Here is a 25,102-nt window from a genome sequence, read left to right on the forward strand (position 1 = left end):
TCCACACATCCTCTACCACTTCTGAAACCACACTGTTCTTCCCCAATCTGATGCTCTGTACATGCCTTCACCCTCTCAATCAATACCCTCCCATATAATTTACCAGGAATACTCAACAAACTTATACCTCTGTAGTTTGAACACTTACCTTTATCCCCTTTGCCTTTGTACAATGGCACTATGCATGATGCATTCCGCCAATCCTCAGGCACTTCATCACGATCCCACACATACACTGAATATCCTTCCCAACCAATCAACAACACTTTCACCTCTTCTTTATCTACACTCAATCTCTTCTGGTATTTCCTCACACCAGTCTCCTTTCCAAGCTCATAAGGAAAAGTATTGTCATCTGAAAACAAATCGTGTAATATAATACAATACATGATCCTGAACATGTTAACCACATAAAGCCTTTCTCTGAGTGACATTCAAAAAAATCTTTTTTCAATTTTTTTTTCAGAGAGCTGCCATAAGAAATTCTGAAGTGAAGTAAGGTTCAAAGGATGAAGAAAATATGAAACCCAGGGGCAGAACTCTTCTGCTGGCTCTGCAGCAGATACAGTGGAAGTTTAGATTTCAAAGAATTCACAGATTTTTGGGAAATAAATTATTTTAAAAGATTTATCTTTTAAATCTTTAAATCCTTACAAAAGTCACTTTCTCACAGCAATCTTGATTGTTAGCAATGAAATATAAGTGAAAAATTCTGATCTTGGATTTTAAGAATTCAATAATACTGCAAACAGTGTGTGTATACTATCAAGTGACTCTCCACCATAAGTCTGAACGAGACTAGCTTCATAGTCATGAGGAACCCACAGCCTCCAAAGACAACATAAATCAAGCTTACAAAGGCAGTTTTGCCCAAACAAGCATATTGTGTGTACAAACAGACAAATAAAGGTGACCTCGGGATAATTCTAACAGTCCAACTGAAATAGCTATATTTGGAACAGGTGATAGCATCCTTCCCTAGTAGCAAACAGGGAATCGCCCATAAAAATCAAACAAATGACTGACCTCTACACGTTGCAGCAGCATGGTATTGTCCCGAGTGATCTGCAGGTTCTTGCCTCGAGCACCATAGATGAGGCGGATGTTCACTTCTGGGTCTGTTGTGGATAATCTACCAGCCAGTGCCGCAAGTGCTGCCATCCCCACGACAGTGTCCTACAATACTATCTTGTTAAGTATTGCTTTAATCATGTCTTTGGAACTACTATGTACACTGATATTCCTTCTTTTGTGGATAAATGTTACCATACTGTAAGCAGTGGTGTAACTACCAGCATGGACAGTTTAAAACAATCTGTCCCTGGCATAACTACTTTGTAAGCTAGCATTACCAGTTTTACTACTTTCTGCATGGATTATTGCTGGCTATTAACTGAATAGACTATTGGTGGCTATTAATTTAATTTATGTTGCGACTTGAGTTTACTCAGTTATTACCTATGGGAACTGGTAGTACTAACATATGGATTAATATTATTACTTATACCCCACGGGCTGGGCTTTACAGCTTGGTGGGCATTTATGTGTGTGCGTAACTGTAGTACAGTGGGAACTGGTGTTACTCTATGGATCAATGTTATGTGAAGACTGGTGCTACTTTTGCGGTCTGTTCTTACCACATGTGAAATTCCAAGAAGTGTGATGCAAGCCTGTGTGAGCTGCTATTACTTACATGGACTGGTATTGCAAATGTGTATGTATTCTAATTTTATTGTCTGGACTAGTAATATTATATTACGATTCTGATGTGTTATCTGTGGGGACTGGTTTTTATCGCAAAGGTGGTCTATGTAAGGAGTTTTCGTGTGTTCGGATAGTGCCTGTCTGTTCTATTACAACCAGTGCACAGGTGTAATCTGTCAGGCTGGTGTTATGTGGGAGTACTGATGCACCCGATTATGAAGAAGCGTTACTTCTGAAGGCTGACATTACCTGTGTGGATTGTGGGTGACACTTTAGTGAGATCATGTAGAATAAATATATTACCTCCAAACTGATGTTGCCGCTATGAGAACTGGTATTATCTGTGAACTGGCATTTCCTTTCTTTAAGGGAGTAACATGTGTTAACTGATGTTATCTATAAGTTCAGACTTGTGCTCCTAATGGTGTGATGCCTGTTGCTATACCTTAGTAGGTTTATGCTACCTATGTTAAATATGCAATCTGTATGGTGCCTTTTTGAATTAAAACGACAAGTGATACCTGTGTTGATTGGAATCCACCATGCTGATTGCGCTGCCTGACAAGCCAGCGCATAATTGGAAGGGCATCCCTAGTGAGGCTTCGTTGGATGTACGTTAGTAGAGCATAGCTGGTAGTTTCCACGTCCAATGGCCGAGACTCTACTATGGTCTCATAGGTTTTTGTCAGCTTCCCTGTCTCCCACCATTTCATGTTGTCTGCAAGAAAACATGTAAATTATTTACTGGACTCCCACATCATTTCTACTACTTCGTATGATGAATTTAAGGGATGAAAAGGACAAGAGACTTGGGGTACCTTGGAATTGGAGTTGGGAGCATCTTGAGCTGATCTGTATCACAGTTTGCAATAAAAGAATAAAGTACACATCTATAGCATTTACAGCTGATCAGGAAATACGAGACTGGATGAAGAAATTGTGCCATACAAGTTCTTACTCTTGACAGAGAAGGATGTACTGGATCAGGGAAGAGGTTGTGGAAGGGAATAATGGGGAAGGCAATGTATACATAGGGAAGGGGGAACAGATGTACAATGTTAGGGCAATAATGGCTAATGGAAGAGAATGCAAGGATGGTGGCAGCTCTGATGGTTAGCTGAAGTGAATGGGTAATGACACAGTGGTAGCTGTGATGGATAACAGAGGTGATATCTTGTTGCACTAGTGGTAATAACAAGAGGTAATGGAAAGGAGTAAAGAGATATGAGGGGAGCAGTAAGATAGGGATGGAGAGGATATGATTACAATAACAAAGTGTTGGTGATGACGGTACACAAAAACAGGTGATAAATATAAGATAAAATGACGACAAAATGGTGAATGACAACTTGGGTCTACATCTCCCACCATGTATGTTTGATTCATGTTACCATGTCTAACTTTTTGCAATTAGATTTATTAGTCTTTTAATACAACAGAGTGAAGGAGATGACTATTGCAACAAAAGTGTATTGGTTATCACCTCTCGGAGATTGCCTTAGTAAGGTAGTCATGGATAAAATGAACAATGGCCTCATTTGGACCAATCCACTCTCTAGCCGTTATGTATTATGCACCGAAACAAGAATTCCCTTCATATTCAAATATGTGAAAAAGGACCTGAAGATGGATATATAAAGACTGTACTATGTAATGGGAGTATATGAAAATGCTGTAGGTAAATCTTACCTTCAACCTTGGCTATAGCCTCAAGTTTGTAGTAGGCAGCATCCCTCTGAGGGTGGTCTGCAAGATGGAGGGCGTAGGTGGCGATAGCCAGACTGTAGAAATCGTCCACATCATCCAGACCAGACGCTAAGAAATCAACTGCGCGGTTGATCACATTACGCACCTTGGCTACAGGTGGTTTCTGTTGCAGAAGTAGAGGTCGTTAAGTGTGGCTAAAACCTATGATGGAAATATTCTAACATTCTGGGACTGAAGAATTCTTGACTATTTCCATCATGTAACTATGAGCTTAAAACACCCAGAAAGGAAATGCTTTTTAGTAAATATCTTTAACCTAGACATTTCATACCCATATTTTCAATCACTTCAATCCTTGCATTTTGGCTCTGGAGCCATTGCCAACGATGCCAGTATTGATTCTCAGTTACTAAATGTTATCCACACGAGCTAAAATCTGTATGATACCTTAGGTTCAACAGCTTTGTAAAGTTTGGGCTAAAACAACAACCAACCATTCGAGTAAAGTCAGTATTCATGATCCAAGTAAACTATTCACCGAATTGATACTGAAACACACTGTGATTCAAGGATTTTACGTCTGGAATAAATGTCTATTATCTAAAGAACTGCAGGTTTTAGAGTCAGTATTCAGGAGCAAATTATTCCCAAGTTGTAGGGTTAGTCTTAATGCGGTTCTTGGCTAGTGAAACAAATATTACCAGCATCTTAATGGCTCTGAGATGGAATCTGACAGCTGAAAGGAATTTAATATAGATATCTGGTGAACTCAACCCCTAAAATCAGCATAGTGCCTGGAAGGCCTTCCTAACATGTTTTTATTCAAGAAGGAAATTTTGAGATGGGTTAATGCACGAAAGCACACGTACTTTTTGGGCCGTGAATATATTACTAGGGAATGATGTCAGTTAGATTTTATAACTAATGATTCATACAAATACTTATCTTGCATATCTGTATATATATGAGGTTTAAAATAACACTCCTAAGAATCAAAGAAAGGGGTTAAATACTGTCCTCAAATATCTGTGGTTACCATCATAAGACTAAGTCAACAGCAGTACTCAAAAATATACTGATAAACTCGTACATGTTGATGTAGCTAGCACGGAAAGACATAAAGATTTAGAAGAAAGAGGATGGAAGACTTGGACAATGTTGATGGGTGTTACCTGCTTGGTAAGGAGTGCTATAATAACATATGCTGAGAGTGGGACACCCTTGGATGCTCCACCCTGCATGGCCTCATTGTTGACAGTCCCGACCTCCGCGAAAGAGCCATCCTCTTGCTGTTGCTCCAGCAACCAATCCACAGCTGCCGTCAAAACCTCCTCCTCTACATCAATGTGCCGCCCAGCTTCACTCAGAGACTTGATCACAAAGGCTGTTAACCTGCAGCCAAGGATAAGTAGTTGTTTTAAACTGTGGTGAACTTAATACACAAGAAAAATGACTACTAATATAACCATTGTCCCAAATCACCTTTGAGTTAGTATGACCTCCCAAATAATGTTAGTACCTTTCAAATTTAATTACCATACCTAATTAAACCATCTTGAATAAATTGCCTCATCACAACTCAAAGAGTGACTCACCAGGTGCTCCCGGAGTCATCTCTACTGCCAAAAGCACTGAAGGACCCGTCATCACGTCTGTAGTTAAGCTGTTGCTGGTAGCCTGTCTCCAGGTGGCGCTTGCCCCGTCCCTGCAACTCCTCGTTCAATTGGTTCTTGTTCTGTTCCAATGATGCTAGGATTAATGTACGGTGTCTGATCTTGTAACCCACATTATGACATTCTAACCCCCAAACTAACTCTTACTTATCCTTCTGCAGTTGTGACTTCATAATCTTAACTCTAACAAGTAAGCCTCACAGATTTTCATTCACAGTAACTAACTTTTCTTCCCTTCTGACAGAGTTTCCCCTCACTGACCCCATTAAACCTTAGCTCCATCCACATGACAATCCATCACCAATGGCCTTGCTATCCTCACTTTCTACCAATGTGAACCTCATCTCTGGCCTCATGGCTCTCATTAGCAAAGTTTTGGCCTTCACCTTTAACCTAAAAGACATAATATAATGACCATAATTCACAAATTAAATTTTGACTTTCATTCTGATGATAGGGCACACTCACCATAAACTTCATAAATTCCCTTATCACTAATGTTTACCTTTATTCTAACCATTAATCCTTTCTTACCAGAGACTGTCACCCTCAGCCTCAGAATCTGTAATTCATTCCGACTATCTTTCATAATTAAACCAACTTTATTCACACTGATCTCATAACTCCCCTATTGTTCTGATTCTACTTTTTTAGTATTATACACCCAAGAGCTTGTGATTCTCTGGCCGCCTGAGCTTCACCACTAACTTTGTGACCTTCTGACATTGCAGCCGTAACTCTGTGATCCTTGGCACTGACCCTGAGATATTCCATGAGGACAATGTTGGGGACAAGCTTAGCCATGTTCTGCTCCCCACAACCAGTAGGCAGCTCGAGCAGGTTTTGTAGGTCTGTCACAGCAGGACCCAGCACATCCCCTGCAAAACATCATTACCCTTAACTTTTTATGACAACGGTCTTCAAAGGTAAGCAAAGTATCCCAACCCTTTTACAACTGAGGACCTTGAAATTCTGTTGTCACCTTCAAATTGATTAAGATTAAACAAAATATTTATTCAATGTCCAAACACAAAGTTATGTAGTTTTACAGCAGAAAGACAAACGTGCATGAAAATGCTCATCAAATGTATAATATAAAAATTATCACTAGAGTCATAGTGTATGTAGTCACATGAACATAAAAATTTACCGCTGGAGTCATGAAGCATGTAAAGTTATTTAAGTAAATATAGTTAATAAAAATATCAATCTATATATTAATCCACTCATTATCCAAGCAGTGTATATATATAGTTCAGACAGCCTTGCATCTCTTGTGATGACTGTTTTGCAGGACCAGTCTCCAACCTCGGTGGAAGAAAAGTTCCTTGAGGGTAGATTTGCTATCCTTATTTTAAGATACATATACCACACCAATATTGAATGCAGAAAAGCTCTCCTATAGCATCAAACCTCATTTACAGTCAATATGACGAGCCTTAACTCAGGTCATTAAAGATTTTATCAATGTCACTCATAAAGACTCTGGGTAAAACTTTCAGTGATTTGGAAAACTTTGGTTAACACCTCTAAGACTGGACGAAGCTAAACTAATGTCCTAAATATTATTAGTAAAGTTTAACAGCTATAGTCCAAATAAAGTTCTGATGTTTGGATTATATTCAACAAACACTTACAGGCTCTGCACAATGTAAAAGCCTCTAACACCCTCTAGAGCTCAGATGAAGTTTTAACATTTTCAAGTTACAAATAAAGTTTAACTCGCTTAAGGAACTTGAACTGTTTAATAACCACCTCCAAACAAAGTAAAACAAAATGATCACGAATTCTGGTAAAGTTTAGAACCTTGGGTCAACACACCCATGATTTCAAGAAAAATTTGAGCTAACATTTTCAAGAGGTTGATGAAGTGTAATTAACAGGAGCCTGAGCAGTGTAACTTAACGTCTTCAAGATCTTAGTTGATGTGAAAAAATAAAACGACGTAACTAATTAAAAGTCCCAAGGAGCTTAGCTACAGTGTTTCAAACGTTTTCTGCAGCTTGGCTAAATTTTAACTAAAATCTTCAAAAGCTCAAATAAGGTTTGTGCATCATATTCAGTTCAGGTATAATCAATCAAAACAGTCAACGTATTTAGGGTATGCGGGTAAGATTTAAACTTAAGGAGCTTTAGTAGGAAATAGCACCTTTGAGGTTTTGAGCAAAGTTATACAATATCTTGAGAATAAAGTTCTTACCAATGACTGAGACAGTGATGGCTCGGGAACCATTGATGATATTGGGTGGTGTAGTGATGTTGATGCTGGTGCTCACAGAAGGCTCTGTGCGCAGATCCAAGAGCAGAGCCTTGTTTGCTGTTATCCTTGACCCCTCAGGCTGTCATAATAAAGAAGAAAGTCAAGGGAAGTTGTCATTACTGTTGATAGAAGAATTTACAGTGAGTCTCCGTGAAGATAAGGAGGAGGAAGACTAGTTAGTGAGGGTTCGCACAAAGACTTACACCAAGGAATATTGTACTAGTGAAGGTAAGTACACAGAACCACATGGCATTATAAATAGTTAGTCAGGTGTTGAAAAGTGTAGAGACCCTCTAGACTGTGGGAAGGGATGCATGATAAGGGAGACTTGTTTCATGTGATGGACTACTGGGGTAGCGTTGGGACCCTTTAAAATATTTTAGTGAATATTTGGTAAGCAAGAGATACTGTGAAGATCACTCAGGCTTGTGTGAGGAATATCGAGTTAGTTGAACCCTTCAAAATATATGAAAAATGATAATGTAGGAAAGTACAGGAACTTTGCAAGGAAATATCAGGTGAGGGGATGCTATACATGCTAAAAGAGTTGGTCATGACATCTAACCATACCTTCCTTCCCAAGGAACCCCTTCTATGGGACACACACCACTCAGGAAGCTAGACGTGTCAATTCATGGCATATATTTGTAATAAACTCCAACTCAAAAAAATAAATGCAAGAGAATTTAGCCTTAACATTGAATATTATGTGCCATGAGAAGGCTCAAATCATGATCAAGTATGTCATGCAAGTACACTCTTAAACGTGAAATTACAATGAAAAAGGCGATATGCACAGCGACAGTGATACAACGATGGACATATATTAACTAAGAAGCATGGATTAGGTCTCAGTTTTACCAGTCTGTGGTTAAGGCACTAGAGAAGCACTTTATAAGGTCTTAGGCCAAAGTCAATAATTTTGATGCAAAATATCTTAGAAACACAGATGACATATAATTTCATTACATTCAAAGTGTCATTTAAATGATATGATACTTAAAGAAAACAATAAGTAACTACAATATATCTTAAGATTGCATCAAGCAACTCTACAGTGTCCAAACTGTGATAAAAAGGCAGTATTCCAATATGAGAAAAAGCCTTAATTATAATCAATTCCATTATGTGGTGTCACAGTGCAATGAACAGCTGCGTAGCAGGTCAGCACTTTAGCTTTTGTCAAGTGGCACTCCTCCAACCCAGGTAGCTGGCTTTTCTTTCTGTCTCATCTACATTTGGTGAGCACTATGTGCTAGCCCTGTCTTTCGGCAAAATGGTAGGAGCAAGAGGCTGAGCCAGTAGGTAGGAACATTCGGCAGGAGCATCAGGTAGTAGTAGTAAGTAGGAACAATAAGTGGGAGCATTAGGTAGTAGTAGGATAGAATAGTAAGCAGGGTCATTAGGTAGACACAACAGTAGTAGTAGTCATTAAGAACATATGGTACGAGCCCTGGAAACAATGTGTTAGAGTTGCTCTCTGCTAATGGCCTGTTAAGGGTGAGGCACTAAAGGCTGAAAAGTGGCAGTGGAGTTCAACAGTCAAGAAGACTCCTTTGTTGCTGTGGCCACCCCTTAAGGGAGTTCCCGAAGGGAACAGGTATCAAAGATATAAACAGAGAGAGAGATGCAATTTTATAAAAACAGACCTTGACCAAGAGTTTTTTGGTGACGGAATCTACTGCTGAGGAGGTTGTAGCTGTGACAGAGATGTCAATGCTGCCTAGTGTCTGAGGCACAATCATGAAACTGAGAGGTGCTCCTCCACCAGCTGCCACCTGTACCTGTCGTGCCTTCCTCCCTGACGGTGCTGGGGAAAGAAACAAGAAAAGGGAGTTAGTATATAATACCTACTGGATCCATTACTGAGATCATTAAAGCATGACAACATTACTGCCTGCACGCACATACAATGAAATATTGGCTGAAAAAGTACAACCACAGAAGTGGTGACGAGAAACCAAAATGTGACAGCTGCCAACATTATCAACATGCTTATTGACTACAATGAAAGCATGTATCCTTCTAACACCTGTAATTTGATGACTGACAACATAATAACACTTGTTCACTCAGCAATATTACCAGTAAAGTCTTAACAATTATTTGGAAAACTAAAAATGTACACAAAGAATAATGTTTAAATGGCAAGACAGACAGCAAAACATGAATATCAGTGGTATGATGACAGCAGTGAAAACACAAGTATCCTGACGAAAGGAACTAGTAACAGTGGTACACGTATTTGGTATTTCCTGCAACTGATCCAACCCTCGCTTCTGGTCCATCTTGCATACCACTGTCACTTTACGCAAACCATGTTACTCCTGGCTCATCTCACAAATAGAGCATACTTCTCTTTTCATGCAACTTGCTGAAAGAAAATGGTATCTGAGGTATTTAAAGATCATTAGCGCTATCTGTGAACGAAGCAAAGTCTTCGGCACGCTCAGCTAAATCACTGCAGGCACCATTCCAGTCGTGTATATCTCATCCTGAATGTTATCAGAAAGACTCTATCCCTGGAGATAGGGGAGGAAGAATACTAGTCACATATGTCCTACAAGTCATAGAAGGACAAGTCATACGAGGGACAGGGGCATAGTACTAGAGAGCCTCGCCCTCCAGGATTCAGGCTTTCCCTTATTAGTGAGAGAGAAAGGCTGTGAGCTAAAAATTTTCCTCTAGGGATCTGTCTCCTGTTTTAGATTTTACTTTGCTAAAATCTGTGGACAAGTTTGAAAGAAAGGAACCCATTTTCAAAGACATTGACAACGTTGTACTCACAGCCTTGGTCAATCTCATTGGCAAAGTCAGCAAAGAGGAAGTCACCACCATTCTCCAGGGTCACATCCGCAGTAACTGCCTCATCACCGTAGTTGAAGATGACCATCTCCACTGCTACAGCCTCGCCCCGCACTACTCCTGCCTCAGGGAGGTGCAGGGATATGAAGAATGGACGGAACACCCGCAGCTGTAAAAATGACAGATTAGTAAAGTCCATGGCAGGTCAGGGATAAAAAGTCTACAGCACACGTAAATTTCATGTTGTTGAGGTCTTGGACAAATGAGAAACATCATGAATTAAAGATATGAAAGTCATGACAAGGTGATATGCAGATCAAGGGTAGCAAAGCACAGATTATGGACTATTTAAAGTTTATGAAAAACTGTGGTGTAAGTCAAAGACAGTTAAGCTACTTGTAATGGATCTTGAAAAGAATTTATGTTGATCACAAAAGATGCAGGTCATGTACAAGTAATGTATAGCTGGCATGAAAGTTACAACCAGGTGAGGATCAGTCCATGAACCACTGAGCAACAGTTGGTCATGGAGGTGATAGTAAGATATACTGACCTTGGAGGGTTGTTTTGTTACACCCAGACCATAGAACTCATCGATGGCAAAGGCAGACACCATGTACGAAGTGATAGCATCAGGGGCCTTTTTCCGCAGTGTTACCACTCCATTGAACCTGCGACAATCACATAATAACTCTTAGGACCTAACCATACATCTATGTTGATGACCTTTATATTAATTCAATCTACCACAGAGGCACTTAAGATTGCAATGATTTGGTAACATCATAATTTTTGATAAAATGGCCTATATCATTAATGTAAGTATTTCAAATATATGTATTTTCTGTGTCTAGAAAATACTGGTAAACTCATAGTCATTGTGAGCTTCAGGCATATTATTATGTTTAGACGATCTTCATGAAAATTATTCATCTTGCACACAAGAGTGTGTGGCCTTAGGAATGTGGGGCATAATGGTACCAACACAAATCACAATCTGTGGTGTTTCGATCATCACGCACTTGGTTTCAGCATCGTGGAAGAGCCAGGTAGGTGGTACCTCCTGGTTGAGGTAGAGGCGAGGACGACTATCAGGCGGTGGTGGCAAATAGGAGAAAGCATAGGGTCCTGCTAGAGGTGGCCTAGTTGGGGCGTTGTAGGCCAAACCAGGACCCAAGTCTGGTCGCAGGGTGGAGGCATCAACAGGAGCAAATTCTCGGCCAAAAGAACCGTTGACAGCAGCAGGTCGACGATGTGGGTCCCAGAGCGACCCATCCACAGGACCCTCACCCGGGGGAAGCTGACCTGTCACTGTGAGGGTATCCCTATTACTGCTGCTGGTGCACACCATTTTATAACTCATTTCCAACAGCTTTGGCTTCACTTACAATAATTCACAAGCAAAGGTACGCTCACACCACACATGCAAACTAAAAAACAAACTGCGAATTTAGAAGCCCATTGTCATGATCTTGATTTGCCAGAATATACTTTCCAGCTACTGATCAGACTCGAATAAAGAAGCAGAAGCGATGTAACATGACATATGTTAGTTGCTGATTAAAGTTCAGTGGTTCTCTCGATGGAAATACCTGTAATATCTAGAATAATTCATTTTACTGTCTTATGCAATATGCTTGTCACAACCATGAAGACTGTGTAACTAAAAAGAAATTGCATTTTCTATGGCAATATTAAGCAAAAACAAAATGCATAAAACTTGCAGAATATGTTCCTATGGGTGTCTCAAATGACATCACTTATGCAGTCACACTCTGGGCAACTGGATGAAAACTGTTCATCTATGTAGCATGCCACCCTGTTATACATCTCATAACAGGTTGTTAGTTCAGAGCATTCTGCCTTGTGTACTTATAAAGCTGATGGAAAAGAGCATACTGTCAGGGACCTTCATCTCGTATTTTTACTTGTTTGGCAGCAGGGACCATCACGTCAGAGCTCTTTACCCTATGTCAGTATGTTTAACAGCAAGAGCCATCATCATGTCAGAGCACCCTATTTCATGTCATAATATGTTTGGCAGCAGGGATCATGTCAGGGCACCTCACCTCAGGTCTTACTATGTCGTCTGGCAGCAGGATTATTGTCAGAGCACCTCACCAGTCTCGGCACTTTTATGTCTGGCAGCAACGACCATAATGTCTGAGCACAATCTAACATGTCTGGCAGCAACAGCACCTCACTTCACACAACGACCCCCCCCCCCCCATTTTTTTTCTTTTGGTGGCATCAACTCGTAATGATATACGTTATGTTTTGGGACGATCAAGTTAGATCACCCCTAACTTGCATCATCACATCTATAGAAGTGGGGGTCCAAAGTTTTGGGATGTTTTACCACAATGACTGGCTATGTTCAACCATCATAAATAAAGGGTTATGCAGATGGTAGACGCACATATTTTTTCTTTAACCTCGAATAATGGTTTTTCTGTTTGATTCCAAAGGCAGGCGTTTAAGTCTTCATATCAGGATGATGCACAGGGCACTGTTTATGTGTTTGACAGCAAAAAAGGAATTTAATTCTCTTACCAAGAGTTCTACCATGAATGCAATGGACCGAGGTCTATACACAAAATTTGCATAAACCCTAATGTTCTACATACGTGCCATGGTGTTAAAGAGATTACTATGCCTTCGTAAGTGCTGAGGTAAATAACAAAGGCCATAAAGTCCCCTAAGGGTGCTAGAACATCTGAAGATCCTTAAAGTTCCAGATTATAGTTTTACCTTAGGCTTGAGTCCTCATAAAGTGCTACCAAGTCCCATATAGTGACTAAAGTCTCGCAATGTAACTAGAGGGTTCCAAAGCACTAAGAGACAGACAAAAAGTTGCATTACATGCCCATGGTGATACAGTACAAATAAATCCCGTAGTCATGCTAAAGTTAAAGAGCAGTGATGGTCATATTGTCATGCCAGAGTCTGAGGGGTGCTACAGAGTCCTATGAAAAAAGTTCAAGTCTATGTGGTACTGTACTAGAGTCCCAAGACAGGTACCAGAGCTGGTGGTTCATATTCTCAAAGGTAATAAGAAGTTTCATGATCGTGCTAGAGAGTCATCAAGGTGCAAAAGTCCCAAATTAGCATTAGAAAGTCCTGTACTGGTGCAAAGAGTTCCAGAGTGGTGCTAGAATAGAGGTAGTAGGTGGGTGGGAGGGTGCGGGCGTACCCTGAGTCTGATGAGGTGAAGACCCAGGTCTCAGGGAAGTGGGTGCGGGCAGCTACCGGTGAGAGTGGCACCATGGTTGCCTGCGGTAGTTGCGACTCCATGGCTCTAAGGTCCCTGGGGTCATCCATTATCGTCCGGTAGAATGCTAGAGCCAAGCAGTGGTATAATGTTAGTAGATTCACCATCACACATTAGTATAAAGCAGCAAAGTATGCAAAACATAACTGTGGAAGGATGACTGTTAATTTTTTTGGGGGGCGGGGGGAAGTAAGGCACTATCTAACTGCATGCTTAATTAAATTCTATCTATATCTAAGAGGCAGTTTGTCTGTTTCTTATTAGAGTTTTATCATTTTCAGTGCTCTCTTGCTTATAAACTTTGTAGGGCACAAAGAGTCGAATCCCTTCTTCCAGTTATGTTTTGCATGCATTATGCATTAAAAAATTGATCCCTTGCACCCAATTGCCATCTCCTTCATCTGCAGTTCCTTGTGTACAGCTTTCAATGCTCCCGAGACCCAGCCTGTTTCATACATCCAATACCAGGCACATCAGCCAACATTTCTTCCTGTACTGTTCAAACATTCACAGTCACAGTTGTGTCCAACCACTAGGTGCCACCATCTATCCACTCAATGAGGAAAGTTCCATCCACTCTTTACTGCAAGCATATCCTGTTATTCTTTACTTGTTGTTTGCCAACCTCCCATTATTTGCTAAGCTTCACCCAAATTCTCAAAAGTGACCACACTCTGCTAAGCTCCTCTTACTTTATAAAGTTCTATCCACTCTCCACAAAGCTCTAACCATGTATTAATACATTTCATCCACCCTTCACAAAGCTTTACATAATATTGGTTCTACCCAAAGCAATCTGTGCATACTCTAATACTCTTTTTTTACTCGCTCCATCCAATCCTTGACAGGCTTTATGTATTATGACATGCACCATCATCTCTATCTCCTCAATCATCTGCAACTGATCCAGTGTTAGTTCTTTGTTGAACTTAAATCAAATTTATATAAAGCATTACCACTCTCTTCACATCCTTACCAACTCTCTTCAATGCTCTACTCGTATGTTTCCTTTAAATTTTTGTTACAGAGTATCTCTTCTATTTTACATAATGAAATGACTTGTTTCATTAAAGAGACATTATAATCATTTAGTTTTAATTTTTTTCTTAAACATTGTTACTTCTCCCAAAGAACTTACCGGTACCCACACAACCTTCTCATCAATGTAAGGACAACCCACCATGAAACTCACCCTAGTCTCCGTTAAGATCCTAATTTTCTGTAAACTTTTCCCCTTCTACACAAGCTGTTATGCTTAACACTAGTGAGCACCCTGCATGACTTATCCAAGTCCTGTCTACTTACCACTCACCCATCACGTCTCTAAGTCCTCTCTCCTGACGTTACCTATCAGACATACGAGCTTTGCAAGTCACTATGTCCCTCCCACTGTACACCTGACATCTGTATGTTCTGATTTTTATTTTTTTCTCACTAACTTCTTAGCACTGGATTAACTGTTGCTGGACATGTTTCTTGCATCGGCACAATATTCAGGCTTCAACTTCAATTACCCAGAACAAAGTAAAAGTTTAGTTTAGAAGATTATAGTAAGTCTACCAAGAGATGTACAGTCATGGCCACATTCAGTAAACTTCAGTTCTTCAGGAGATCCGAGGTGCATCAAAGAGAATCTCTTTAAGGAATTCTAAAATTGCTATTACAAAATTTTATAAAGACGAGATACTAGTCATAAATCTTAAGACTTGTTAAAAATAAAGTTGATTTTCTTTAAGGAATCTTAAAATTGCTATAAAGGAAGTATAAAGATGGGGTAATAGTCATAAACCATAAGACCTGCTATAAGTAAAGGAGATTTACATCTAATTTACAAAAGCCCATCGACCAACTTACGAAGTTTAGTAAGAGCTGAAGAATTTAATTCACTATAATCATCATGCATACATACTGGACTGTTATGGTCTAAACATCATTTATTAACTACGAGGTCATAGTTAAGTCCCCGTGCATCACATTCATCAAGTACTATGGGCCACAACATGCAACAAAACAACTCCCATCTGGCATCAACAAGCTATAACAAAGGTCATTTAATATAGTAAAAATTTTATGACATAACATACTTGACTGAAACTGACACTCCACTTGCTGTAACACAGCGCTCTCAGTATGCAACACCACAGAACAAACAAGAAAACTACAAACTCAAGCCTACAACAAAATGGAACACCGTTACCATGTTAAAATAATGGAACATGTTATCCCAGCTTCAAGGTACAACATCTCTTAACTCAGACACAACTTTAGAGAGAATAAAAAGACATTTTGGAAGGAGGTAAATAACATGCGTAAGACAAGAGAACAAATGGGAACATTGGTGAAGGGTGCAAGAACAGGTAGTGATGAAGTGAGAAGATGGAACGATTATTTTGATGGTTTGTTGCATGTATGATGACAGATTGGCAGATATACAGAGCTTAGGTTAAGGTGGTGTGCAAAGTGAGAGGGTCAGGGAGAATGGTTTGGTTATAAAAGAGGTAGTGAAAGCTTTGTGGAATATGAAATCTGGCAAGGCAGCAGGTTTAGATGGTACTGCAGAAGAAATTATTAAAAATGGAGATGACTTTGTTGTTGAGTGGTTGGTAAGGATATTCAATATATGTATGGATCAAGGTGAAGTGCCCAAGGATTGGCGATATGCATGCATAGGGTGATTGTACAAAGGCAAAAGGTGATAAAAGTGAGTGTTTAAACTACAGAGGCATAAGTTTTGAGTATTCCTTGGAAATTATATAGGATAGTAGTGACTGAGAGGGTAAAGGCATGTACAGAGCATCAGATTGGGGAAAAGAAGTGTGGTTTCAGAAGGGGTAAAGGATGTGTGGATCAGTTGTTTGCTTTGAAGAATATGTGTGAGAAATACTTAGAAAATCAGATGAATCTGTATGTAGCATTCATAAATCTGGAGAAGCCATATGATAAGAGTTAATAGAGATGCTTTGTGGAAGGTATTAAGAGTATATGGTCTGGGAGGCAAGTTGCTAGAAGCAGTGAAAAGATTTTACCAAGGATGTACAGCATGTGTATGAGTAGTAAGAGAGGAGAGTGATCAGTTCCCAGTGTATGTCAGTCTGTGGTAGGGGTGTGTGATGTTCCCATGGTTGTTTTAATTTGTTTATGGATGAGGCAGTTAGGAAGGTAAATGCAGGAGTTTTGGAGAGAGGGACAAGTATGGAGTAAGTTGTTGTTGGCCAATGAGACAGCTCTAGTGGCAGATTCAAGTGAGAGAAACAGTGTGTGAAAGGAGAAAGCTGAGAGTAAATATGAATAAGAGCAAGGTTATGAGGTTCAGTGACAAGTTAACTGGGATGTAAGTTTGAATGGGAAAAAATTGGAGGAAGAAGTGTTTTAGATACCCAGGAAAGGACTTGACAGCGAATGGAACCATGGAAGTGGAAGCAAGTCACAGGGTGGGGGAGGGGGCGAAGGTTCTGGGAGCAATGAAGAATATAAGGAAGGAGAGAACATTATCTCGGAGCAAAAATGGGTACGTTTGAAGGAATAATGGTTCCAACAATGTTATATGGTTGCAAGGCATGGGCTATAGATAGGGTTGTATGGAGGAGGGTGGGTGTGTTGGAAATGAAATGTCTGATGACAATATGTGGTGTGAGGTGGTTTGATCGAGTAAGTAATAAATGGGTAAGAGAGATGAGTGGAAATAAAAAGGGTGTGGTTGAGGGAGCAGAAGAGGGTGTGTTGGAATGGTTTGCACATATGGAAAGATGAGTGAGGAAAGACTGACAAAGAGGATATATGTGTCAGAGGTGGAGGGAACAAGGAGAACCGGGAGACCAAATTGGAGGTGGAAAGATGGAGTGAAAAAGATTTTGAGCAATCGGGGCCTGAACATACAGGAGGGTGAGAGGAATGCAAGGAATAGAGTGAATTGGAAACCAGGGCATGTGAAACGTCTGGGGTAAACCATGGAAAGGTCTGTGGGGCCTGGATATGGATAGGGAGCTGTGGTTTCAGTGCACTGCACATGACAACTAGAAACTGAGTGTCTAGAAACTGAGTGTGAACGAATGAGGAGTTTGTTGAAGGTGTAGCCAGTGTCTAACAGGTATAGTAGTCCCAACAGAGATATATGGATGGGAGTCTTGGGTCCCTGAATGCTAAAGAATGGAAGGGGATGGACATGTTGGTAATGAAATGCCTGAACGCAAAATGTAGTGTGAGGCACCTTTACTGCATAAAATAACTTTACACTTAACCCCATATATTCGTAGTGCCTACTATGTGGCTTCTCTGTCAACCTTATCATACTCTTTCTCTGAATTTATGCATATCTCATTCAACTCACTCTCTTTCTCTGTTTCAAAAAATCATTCACAGTAAGCTTCTGCTCTTCTCGAACCACACTACTATTCCTTAGTCATGTTACCATTCAGCTCTATAGATTCTGGTGTACATTTCTTTATATCTCTGATTCCCTTGACATCTTGCTAATAAAATGTTTTAACAAAACAAATAAGCTGCAACAGCCTGTAATTGTACTCACAGAAAGGATTGTAGTCATACACTAAACCATTTGTGAGCACCACGACACCAGCATTCTGCAACAAAACATTGCAAGTCAGATGTTTATTAGAAAAATTCTACACTTTTTTAAGTCTCATATATACATTATTAGAAGATTTTCATTCTTTTAAGTTATACAGCAACATTTGTATTACTACTGTTTTGTTTAATTAACAGATAAACTGGCAGAAACTTATAATTCAGAGATTTCATCAGTTTTTCTCTCAAAACTCTGGGATGGCTCTCAAGAATGCAGAGACCACAGAACTAACCCATAAGACTGAGATGATCTAAGCAGTGACTCACAAGATGGTGCCATTGCTGAAAATGACAGTAATAAACAAGACAAAAAACAAGTGACTCAAACTATCAAAAAATGAAGTGACCCTAGAAATTATCAATGAGTTGCGGGATATTAATGGCCTCAGAACCGACTAATAGTAGTAACGTAAGCATAAACATTCAAGATAATAGTGATAAGCAGTCGCACTAATTTGAGACAGCTAGCAGTCATGAACATGACAAAAATGATTAAGGGACTGCTATAGGAAGACTATCAATCATGGCTTTTACACACAAGACACCGCACACTCTTATATTTACCCAGAAAACAGCAGTGACCCTTGGCAATGACCTGCAAGACAGGAGTGACCAAGACATTCATATGCCTGTAATGATCATGATAATGACCAAAAGCGACCATGACACTGATGTTCAAGAAGTTAATGACCTTGGTATTTGCCTACAAGACAGGGGCGGCCCCTGATTCTGGCAAAGACCACAACTGCACAGCACTGATATAACCCTCTGACCATGACAGCACCTTACAAAACAGTAATGACGTACAAGACTAGGCCAGCAAACCTGAAGCTGGTCTACAACGAAACAGCCTCTACAATAGAACTTAACCTGTGATGATCAATGTCATGATCATGCCACTAATCTACAAAATGTAGTGACCATGGCACTGCTCTTCAAGAAAGGAGTGACTCTACAAAGGAATTTCATAGACTAATGGTGGACTGGTATTAACCTGCATTTAATAAGTCATCCTGGAACCCTTAAAGACAAATATCCCTAAAATCGACTAAAAGAGCAATAAACAAAGGCACTGACCTACATATTATACTGATATGACCACAATATCAATGGCCCAAACACTGATCTACTCCACAATAGTGAACTTAACGTTTGCTTATACATAAGTGAACCTGGCTCTAACACATCAAAATTGATACTGGCAACGAACCATATCACAGGAGTGGCACTGACCTGGAAGACGTCGTTAGCTGTGGTGGTGCCATGCCAGTTAAAGAGGGCTCGCTTACGACGGTGCAGGTTGTACAAGGGACTCTCAAAATTTCTACGGCCTGAATCATATGTCTCCAGCTCTCTCAAAACTTCCTCCTGTAGGATACAGTGGGATAAAAGCTGGACATACTAGTAAACACATATGAAAGATAAAAGATAAATATAAGGTGTATCTATGAAACATTTAAAACAAACAGGACAAACACAAAAGCAAATACGATATATATAACAATATACAGTAGGTACACTCACGTACAATAGACCATAAAGGTTCATTATGTTAAAAATAAGCACATTTGGATATAATCAGGATAAAACCAATATACACTAAGCATACACCTAAAACACATGCCTGTTATATTCGTGTTTTTTTTTTCTGAATACTCCCAGGCTGCATCTAGGATAATTTAGGATACATTGAACATTAATTCAAGATGAGTACAAAATATCCAGGTCACATCAAGGTTACACTTATGATGTATTTGAAACAGAATCACTTCATACTCTAGGCATACCTAAGAAGGACCTGGAGAAAGATTAAACTAGGGCAGCTGCTGAAAATAAAACACCGATGATATACATCAACTATGAGTAAAATTCACCTGGAATACAAACGGTAACTCTACAAAATAGGAAAGTAGGTCAAGTAACATGAGATTATTGCATGTGTGTATTACATGCCATTAATGCAGCTTCTTTAAAATGTATCGCAATGGAGAGATGAAAAGTGTTTTTGTTTGCAGTCCTACAGGCAAATTGTATGTCCCCATGGTAGAGGTCTTTTTATTACTAAATATGACCTGTACAAAAGAATTAGAAATGAGGTTTAACTAATTCCTTAAAATAACTTTGTTTAATAAGATGTGAGATCCTTGCTCCATGAACTCCCTTATAATGACCAGCTAAATAGTTGCAAGAAGAACAAAGCTGTAGTTGTCCATATATCTGACAATTCCTGAGAAATGATTATGGGTAAGGAGTATTTTGTGATTGTTCCATGGCTACCAAACGTGACCCCAAGAGAAATTTTTGCTGGCTCTCTGCATGAGGATCCTTGCAGACTGACCTTTTCAAGCTAACTGGGGTACCAATTGTGAGAGTTGCCCAAATCCCAGGAATGGAGTTAGAAAACTGGCTGCAGAACTTCAGTACGAATGTTTTATACTGTGAAAGACTGACCTGTTATAAATGGTATTGAGACTCGAGCACCTGAGACTGACCTGTGAGAAATGGTTATGAGTCCCCAGCATGAGGGCCCGTTGATCGATGGCAAGGACCCCGACAAAAGCATTAGGCTTGGTGGTGACAGTAATGGAAACATCTCCTGCAACGTCCACTGTCTTTGGGGTAAGATTCACTTTCACCTGGAAGTGTTGAATTACTTAGTTTTCTGTGTATGCTTTCCCAATGTCTTATACCATTTTTAATTGTCAAACATTCATACATTATTATCAAAGGAAATTTATGTGGTATGATCAGAGATGATGGTCTTAAATTATGCATCAAAGTGAAACAGCAGTAAGAAGCATGTTCATAAGTATAGAGATCTATGCTGCACAATAACACACCTGACAAGGGATAAGCATTTATACGATTCATTTGAGCGGAGGTATATACCTGAACCACCCCACTAAACAGAGAATGGAGTTTTTTAAGAGAGATTTTTAAATATGAGAATGCAAATCATTAACACTAAGTCAAAGGCAGAAAAGGGATCGATAAGTCAAAACAAATTTGCCTTGTTCTTTACTTTGGGGTGCACTGTCAAGTTTTCAAACACTGGCAGAGAGTGGTTGTGGTAGGGTTTGTGTCTTACCAGCCAGAACAAAAGGATGGAAAAAGAGCAGTGATAAAAAGGGGAGGGTGAAATCATCTGTATTACCAATAATGATGGGAAGTGGCGAGGATAATCATATGTATTGCCAGCAAGAAGATACACACCTCATTCTGGATTGCACCAGCCACAGCGAAATGGAGAGAGTCAGCCACAAGTTCACCATCTTCACGTACATAGTATATCACTAAACGGGCTTGTGGTGCCATAGCTGATGTTGCCAAGAACCTGCAATAAAGATCTCATTAGCATGATACTACTCAGTATGTACCAACAAGGTTACCCGACTATATTACCATAAATTCAGTTTTACATAAAACAGCAAAGTCACTCATTTCTCTGCACCTACCCAAATGCCTTACCTTCTTTGGTGGACTTGAAGGTGATAATGGAAACCAATAACTAACCTGAAGGTATGAGTGGTGCCCTGGTGGGCCTGGAGAGTTTGACCAAACAGCACATCGCCACGGCCCAGGATTTCATATACGAAGTAGACAAGCGGCTGTGTTGCATTAAGACCCACTACCACTTCATCTCCCACCTACCGGTCCACAGGAGAAAAGTCAAATGGAAAGTTTACAGAGTCACAGATTAAGTAGTCTGTGAAAAGTACATACAACAGGAATAAGCAAAAATATGTATATTTCAAGTCAAGGTTAAAAAGCTGTCAACGGTCAAGAGTGGCCATGATTCAGGAATCGGCAATACAACAAATCAGGGTAAGTAAGGTCTTGGGATGGGGCCTATCAGAGTTTATACATTCATACTTAACATATATGAGAGCTTAGGGGGTCAGTGCTGATAAGAGGGAAATCATCAGGCAGACTTCACAGGTTACAGTTCACCAATGATCAAAGGGTCATTCTTCAGCTAAGGTGAGTCAACCGAGTCGTGGCGTTAGCAGCAGTCAGATGTTTGAGACTAACAAAAAGGAACTGATCAGGGGTTGGCAGATATAACTTAAAGCTAAGCTAGTGAACATTTGTCAAGATTCACAGCAAATCAGCAGGTTGGGGGAAAAATAAAACATGGGTTAGAGAAGGGTATGTCAAGAGGCAAAGGTCACAGTCAAGGAAAAGGCAGAGATCACCGAGTTTAAAAGTCAGTAACATTCACAGATCTTAGATTAATAAAGAACACATTAGATACAACAAATATTACCATTAACCAACCCAGTTGTAACTGCACCGTCACATACAAACAAGAATATGCATCATTATTCAACTATAACAGTAATTTTCAGTAATAACATTTTACTTATATATATTTTCTAAAAGGTCAAAACAGCTTAAAGTTTAAAAAAAATTATTAGTTTAGTAATCAGCTTATATGAAAGTTGCTGTGCGTTCATCTTTTAGTTTACCATGACACAGAAAACCTTTGAATGATGAAACTGGGATGGAGGCAGCGATGGAGAATGGAGACATATGGATGTTAAAAAGAGTGTAGGAGTTGGATAAGGGAACCAAAGATATAAAGTGAGGATTGAGTTCTACTGGAGAGACCGGGTAATAGAAAGGTACAGTGTTGTGGCACCAAGGATGGAGAAATGTAAACTCAAGAAAGGTTGAGTGTACTACAGGAGGATAGGACAATGTGGCAGCATAAGAGTATAGTGAGGAACCAGAGGCAACACCTTGGTCTTTGTGACTTCAAGGAGTCACGATAGGGTACCAAACAGGGCAACAGCACCAAAGGTGGAAAACTGTGGTAATAAAAGGAGGAACAGCTCAGAGACAGGGAGATGATGGTACTAGAGGGGACAGAACAGAACCTAAGGGGGACAATGTTGTAGTACATGGTACAATAAGTACGAATGGTAGTACAGTTTTCATACCTAATGAAAAAGAAGGAACATAGAGGGATGGGTACAGTATACAATAAAAGAGGGACAATGGCACCCAGATGGGATGGTAACACCAGAGGAAGGACATACCGCTGGTGTGGTGTCGACGATCACCTCCACTTCTTCGCCAACCTGATGACGTCACGAAGAACCATGCAGTGAGGTCATGCAACAGGGAGGTAAATCATGCAACATAAGAAAAGACATGCAAAACCATGCAACAATAGTGAGGTAGCAATGTGACTTACTGACAGTGAGGGTTGTTGAATCATGAAGATGGTTAACTGATTATAAAGGTAGTTCATTCATTAATCAGGGCTTGCATTAATCATGAAGTGGTAGTCTACTCATTAAAAAAGGCTAATTCATTAATTAGACAATGTTTTCTTAATCGATATGAAAGGATAATTCACCTGTTAAAAGAAATCAGTTTAATTACTAGGAGACTGTAGTTCAGTAACTGAAAAACAGTGTAAGCTGTAAGAAGGGACTGTTTAAATATGCGATATTAAAACTTTTTGTTAAGAGAAACAAGTGTAATTCAATGAGACAGACTCATTAACTATAAGAATAACAAGGAATACGTCTTTTGTTTTGTGGATATGGTCCTCTAAAAACACATGGAAACTGTGATGTGGGTATAGCAGCCCCCTCCTACCCAACATGCCTTTTCAAGCCACATCAAGAGAGAAGGATAGTTTTTTGTTAAAGAATTGCCTGGCCTTAGCCTTGCAAAGACTCATCTCTAGATGGCCCATTCTGTCTTAGCCCTTGTAAAAAGGAATAATTACTCTATTCCATTTCACCAATGATCCTAAATTACAATACGTGCATCTAATCGGTGAAATTTTCCCTAATGATCGAGTATGGTTTCAATGCATCCATACACAAAAGTGCTTCTTCAAAATCTTCACCAAGGACGTGGTGTGCTTCAAAGGGAAAATGCAGGATGGCTGCATGAAACAAATCTCTTAACAACCTGACTGATGGGGTAAGTCAGGATGGAGTGGTGACCCATGCTGGAATGGGAATGAATGAAAGAACAGCAGACTTAAGTAACAGAATGTAGCAAGGTTGTGGTTCATGAAGTATCATCCCCACCATCTGTGCTGCACAACAAGTCTTTCCAGTAGTAAAGCCCGCCTAAAAGGCTTGAGGCCAACTGGGTGAAACATAGGTAATCACCAATTAAGAGGTTTGCCTCTGAGGCTAAGATGGAGATAAGGACGACCTACTTTTGGTGAGGTGCTGAAGCACTAACCAATATGCATCAGAACTGGAGTGGTGATCAGGATGGTGGCACTAGTGGTTATAGATGTGATGGCAGAGGGGATGAAAGAGATGATGGCTCACGTGGCTGTAGCAATAGTGGCGGCACAAGCAGTGGATGCTAAGGCAGTGAAGGAAAGGGTTGCAGAAGGTGGTAGTGGCATTCATAAATGTTGGAAGAGGTGGTGGTAATATAATGGTTGACAGGTGGTTTTAAAGGTGATGTGGTAAAGGTGATGACGACAGGGAATGACAGAAATGGTATTGGTATGGATGGTGGCAGAGGCACTGACAACAGTAGTTGTAATGGTTATGGTAGTGGTGGCGGCAAAGGGATGGCATAATAGTTGTAGTGTTGGCACCAGAGGTGGTGGAGGTGGCATAATATATGGAAATGGGTGGTAGAAATAAGGAAGGCAGAACTGGTGGCACAGGCAGGGAGTGTCCTTGCCCCAAGGACCGACACATCCAAGTTATAGTGAAATCCATCCACTAAAACTGAAATTATTGTCCTGAAGCTAAATCACTGACAAGTGTGGCAATGATCTTGACCTTTGATATTTTGACCTCAAAATCAAAAGGAACCTTTCATGTCCTAAGCAAAACACTTAGGACAGATGAAAGCAGTCCAACTGAATTACTGTGTGGAAATAAAATCCTCTCCAAAATTAAGTCAAAGTGTGGCACTGACCACGAATGAAACACCTATGGTACTCCAACAGTTAGTTCTTGGCTTCACAGAGGTGAAATAAAAATTACTATGTCCTCTATCAATCTTAATGATACATCAACTCTATGTATGCAACATTCTAAAACTATGCCGGGGGGGGTCCCACCAAAGGCAGTACTTCAGCACCAAAGTCGTTTGTAACAGTAC

The 25,102-nt window shown here is 40.0% G+C and overlaps 1 protein-coding gene across 9 annotated transcripts in view; it reads right to left on the bottom strand.

The window, feature by feature from the left end:
• Window positions 1–25,102, bottom strand: part of LOC139762910 (CD109 antigen-like) — a 77,847-nt gene that overhangs the window by 13,879 nt on the left and 38,866 nt on the right. For 4 of the 9 annotated variants that reach the window (XM_071688155.1, XM_071688154.1, XM_071688152.1 and 1 more), the window contains 17 exons: window positions 23,047–23,088; window positions 21,518–21,651; window positions 21,218–21,338; window positions 20,497–20,640; window positions 19,238–19,372; window positions 17,946–18,000; window positions 11,172–11,460; window positions 10,703–10,820; window positions 10,132–10,318; window positions 8,994–9,154; window positions 7,285–7,423; window positions 5,844–5,962; window positions 5,007–5,146; window positions 4,584–4,803; window positions 3,394–3,574; window positions 2,226–2,422; window positions 1,027–1,176 (listed from right to left, as the gene is read on the bottom strand). In XM_071688155.1, coding sequence (XP_071544256.1) covers window positions 1,027–1,176; window positions 2,226–2,422; window positions 3,394–3,574; window positions 4,584–4,803; window positions 5,007–5,146; window positions 5,844–5,962; window positions 7,285–7,423; window positions 8,994–9,154; window positions 10,132–10,318; window positions 10,703–10,820; window positions 11,172–11,460; window positions 17,946–18,000; window positions 19,238–19,372; window positions 20,497–20,640; window positions 21,218–21,338; window positions 21,518–21,651; window positions 23,047–23,088 — 2,532 coding nt within the window. Of the gene's footprint in view, window positions 1–1,026; window positions 1,177–2,225; window positions 2,423–3,393; window positions 3,575–4,583; window positions 4,804–5,006; window positions 5,147–5,843; window positions 5,963–7,284; window positions 7,424–8,993; window positions 9,155–10,131; window positions 10,319–10,702; window positions 10,821–11,171; window positions 11,461–13,342; window positions 13,488–17,945; window positions 18,001–19,237; window positions 19,373–20,496; window positions 20,641–21,217; window positions 21,339–21,517; window positions 21,652–23,046; window positions 23,089–25,102 lie in introns of all 9 variants that reach the window. The other 5 variants (XM_071688161.1, XM_071688159.1, XM_071688157.1 and 2 more) reach the window with 3 other exon arrangements.

The sequence above is a fragment of the Panulirus ornatus genome, chromosome 45 (assembly GCF_036320965.1).
Source record: "Panulirus ornatus isolate Po-2019 chromosome 45, ASM3632096v1, whole genome shotgun sequence".
Taxonomy (NCBI): domain Eukaryota; kingdom Metazoa; phylum Arthropoda; class Malacostraca; order Decapoda; family Palinuridae; genus Panulirus; species Panulirus ornatus.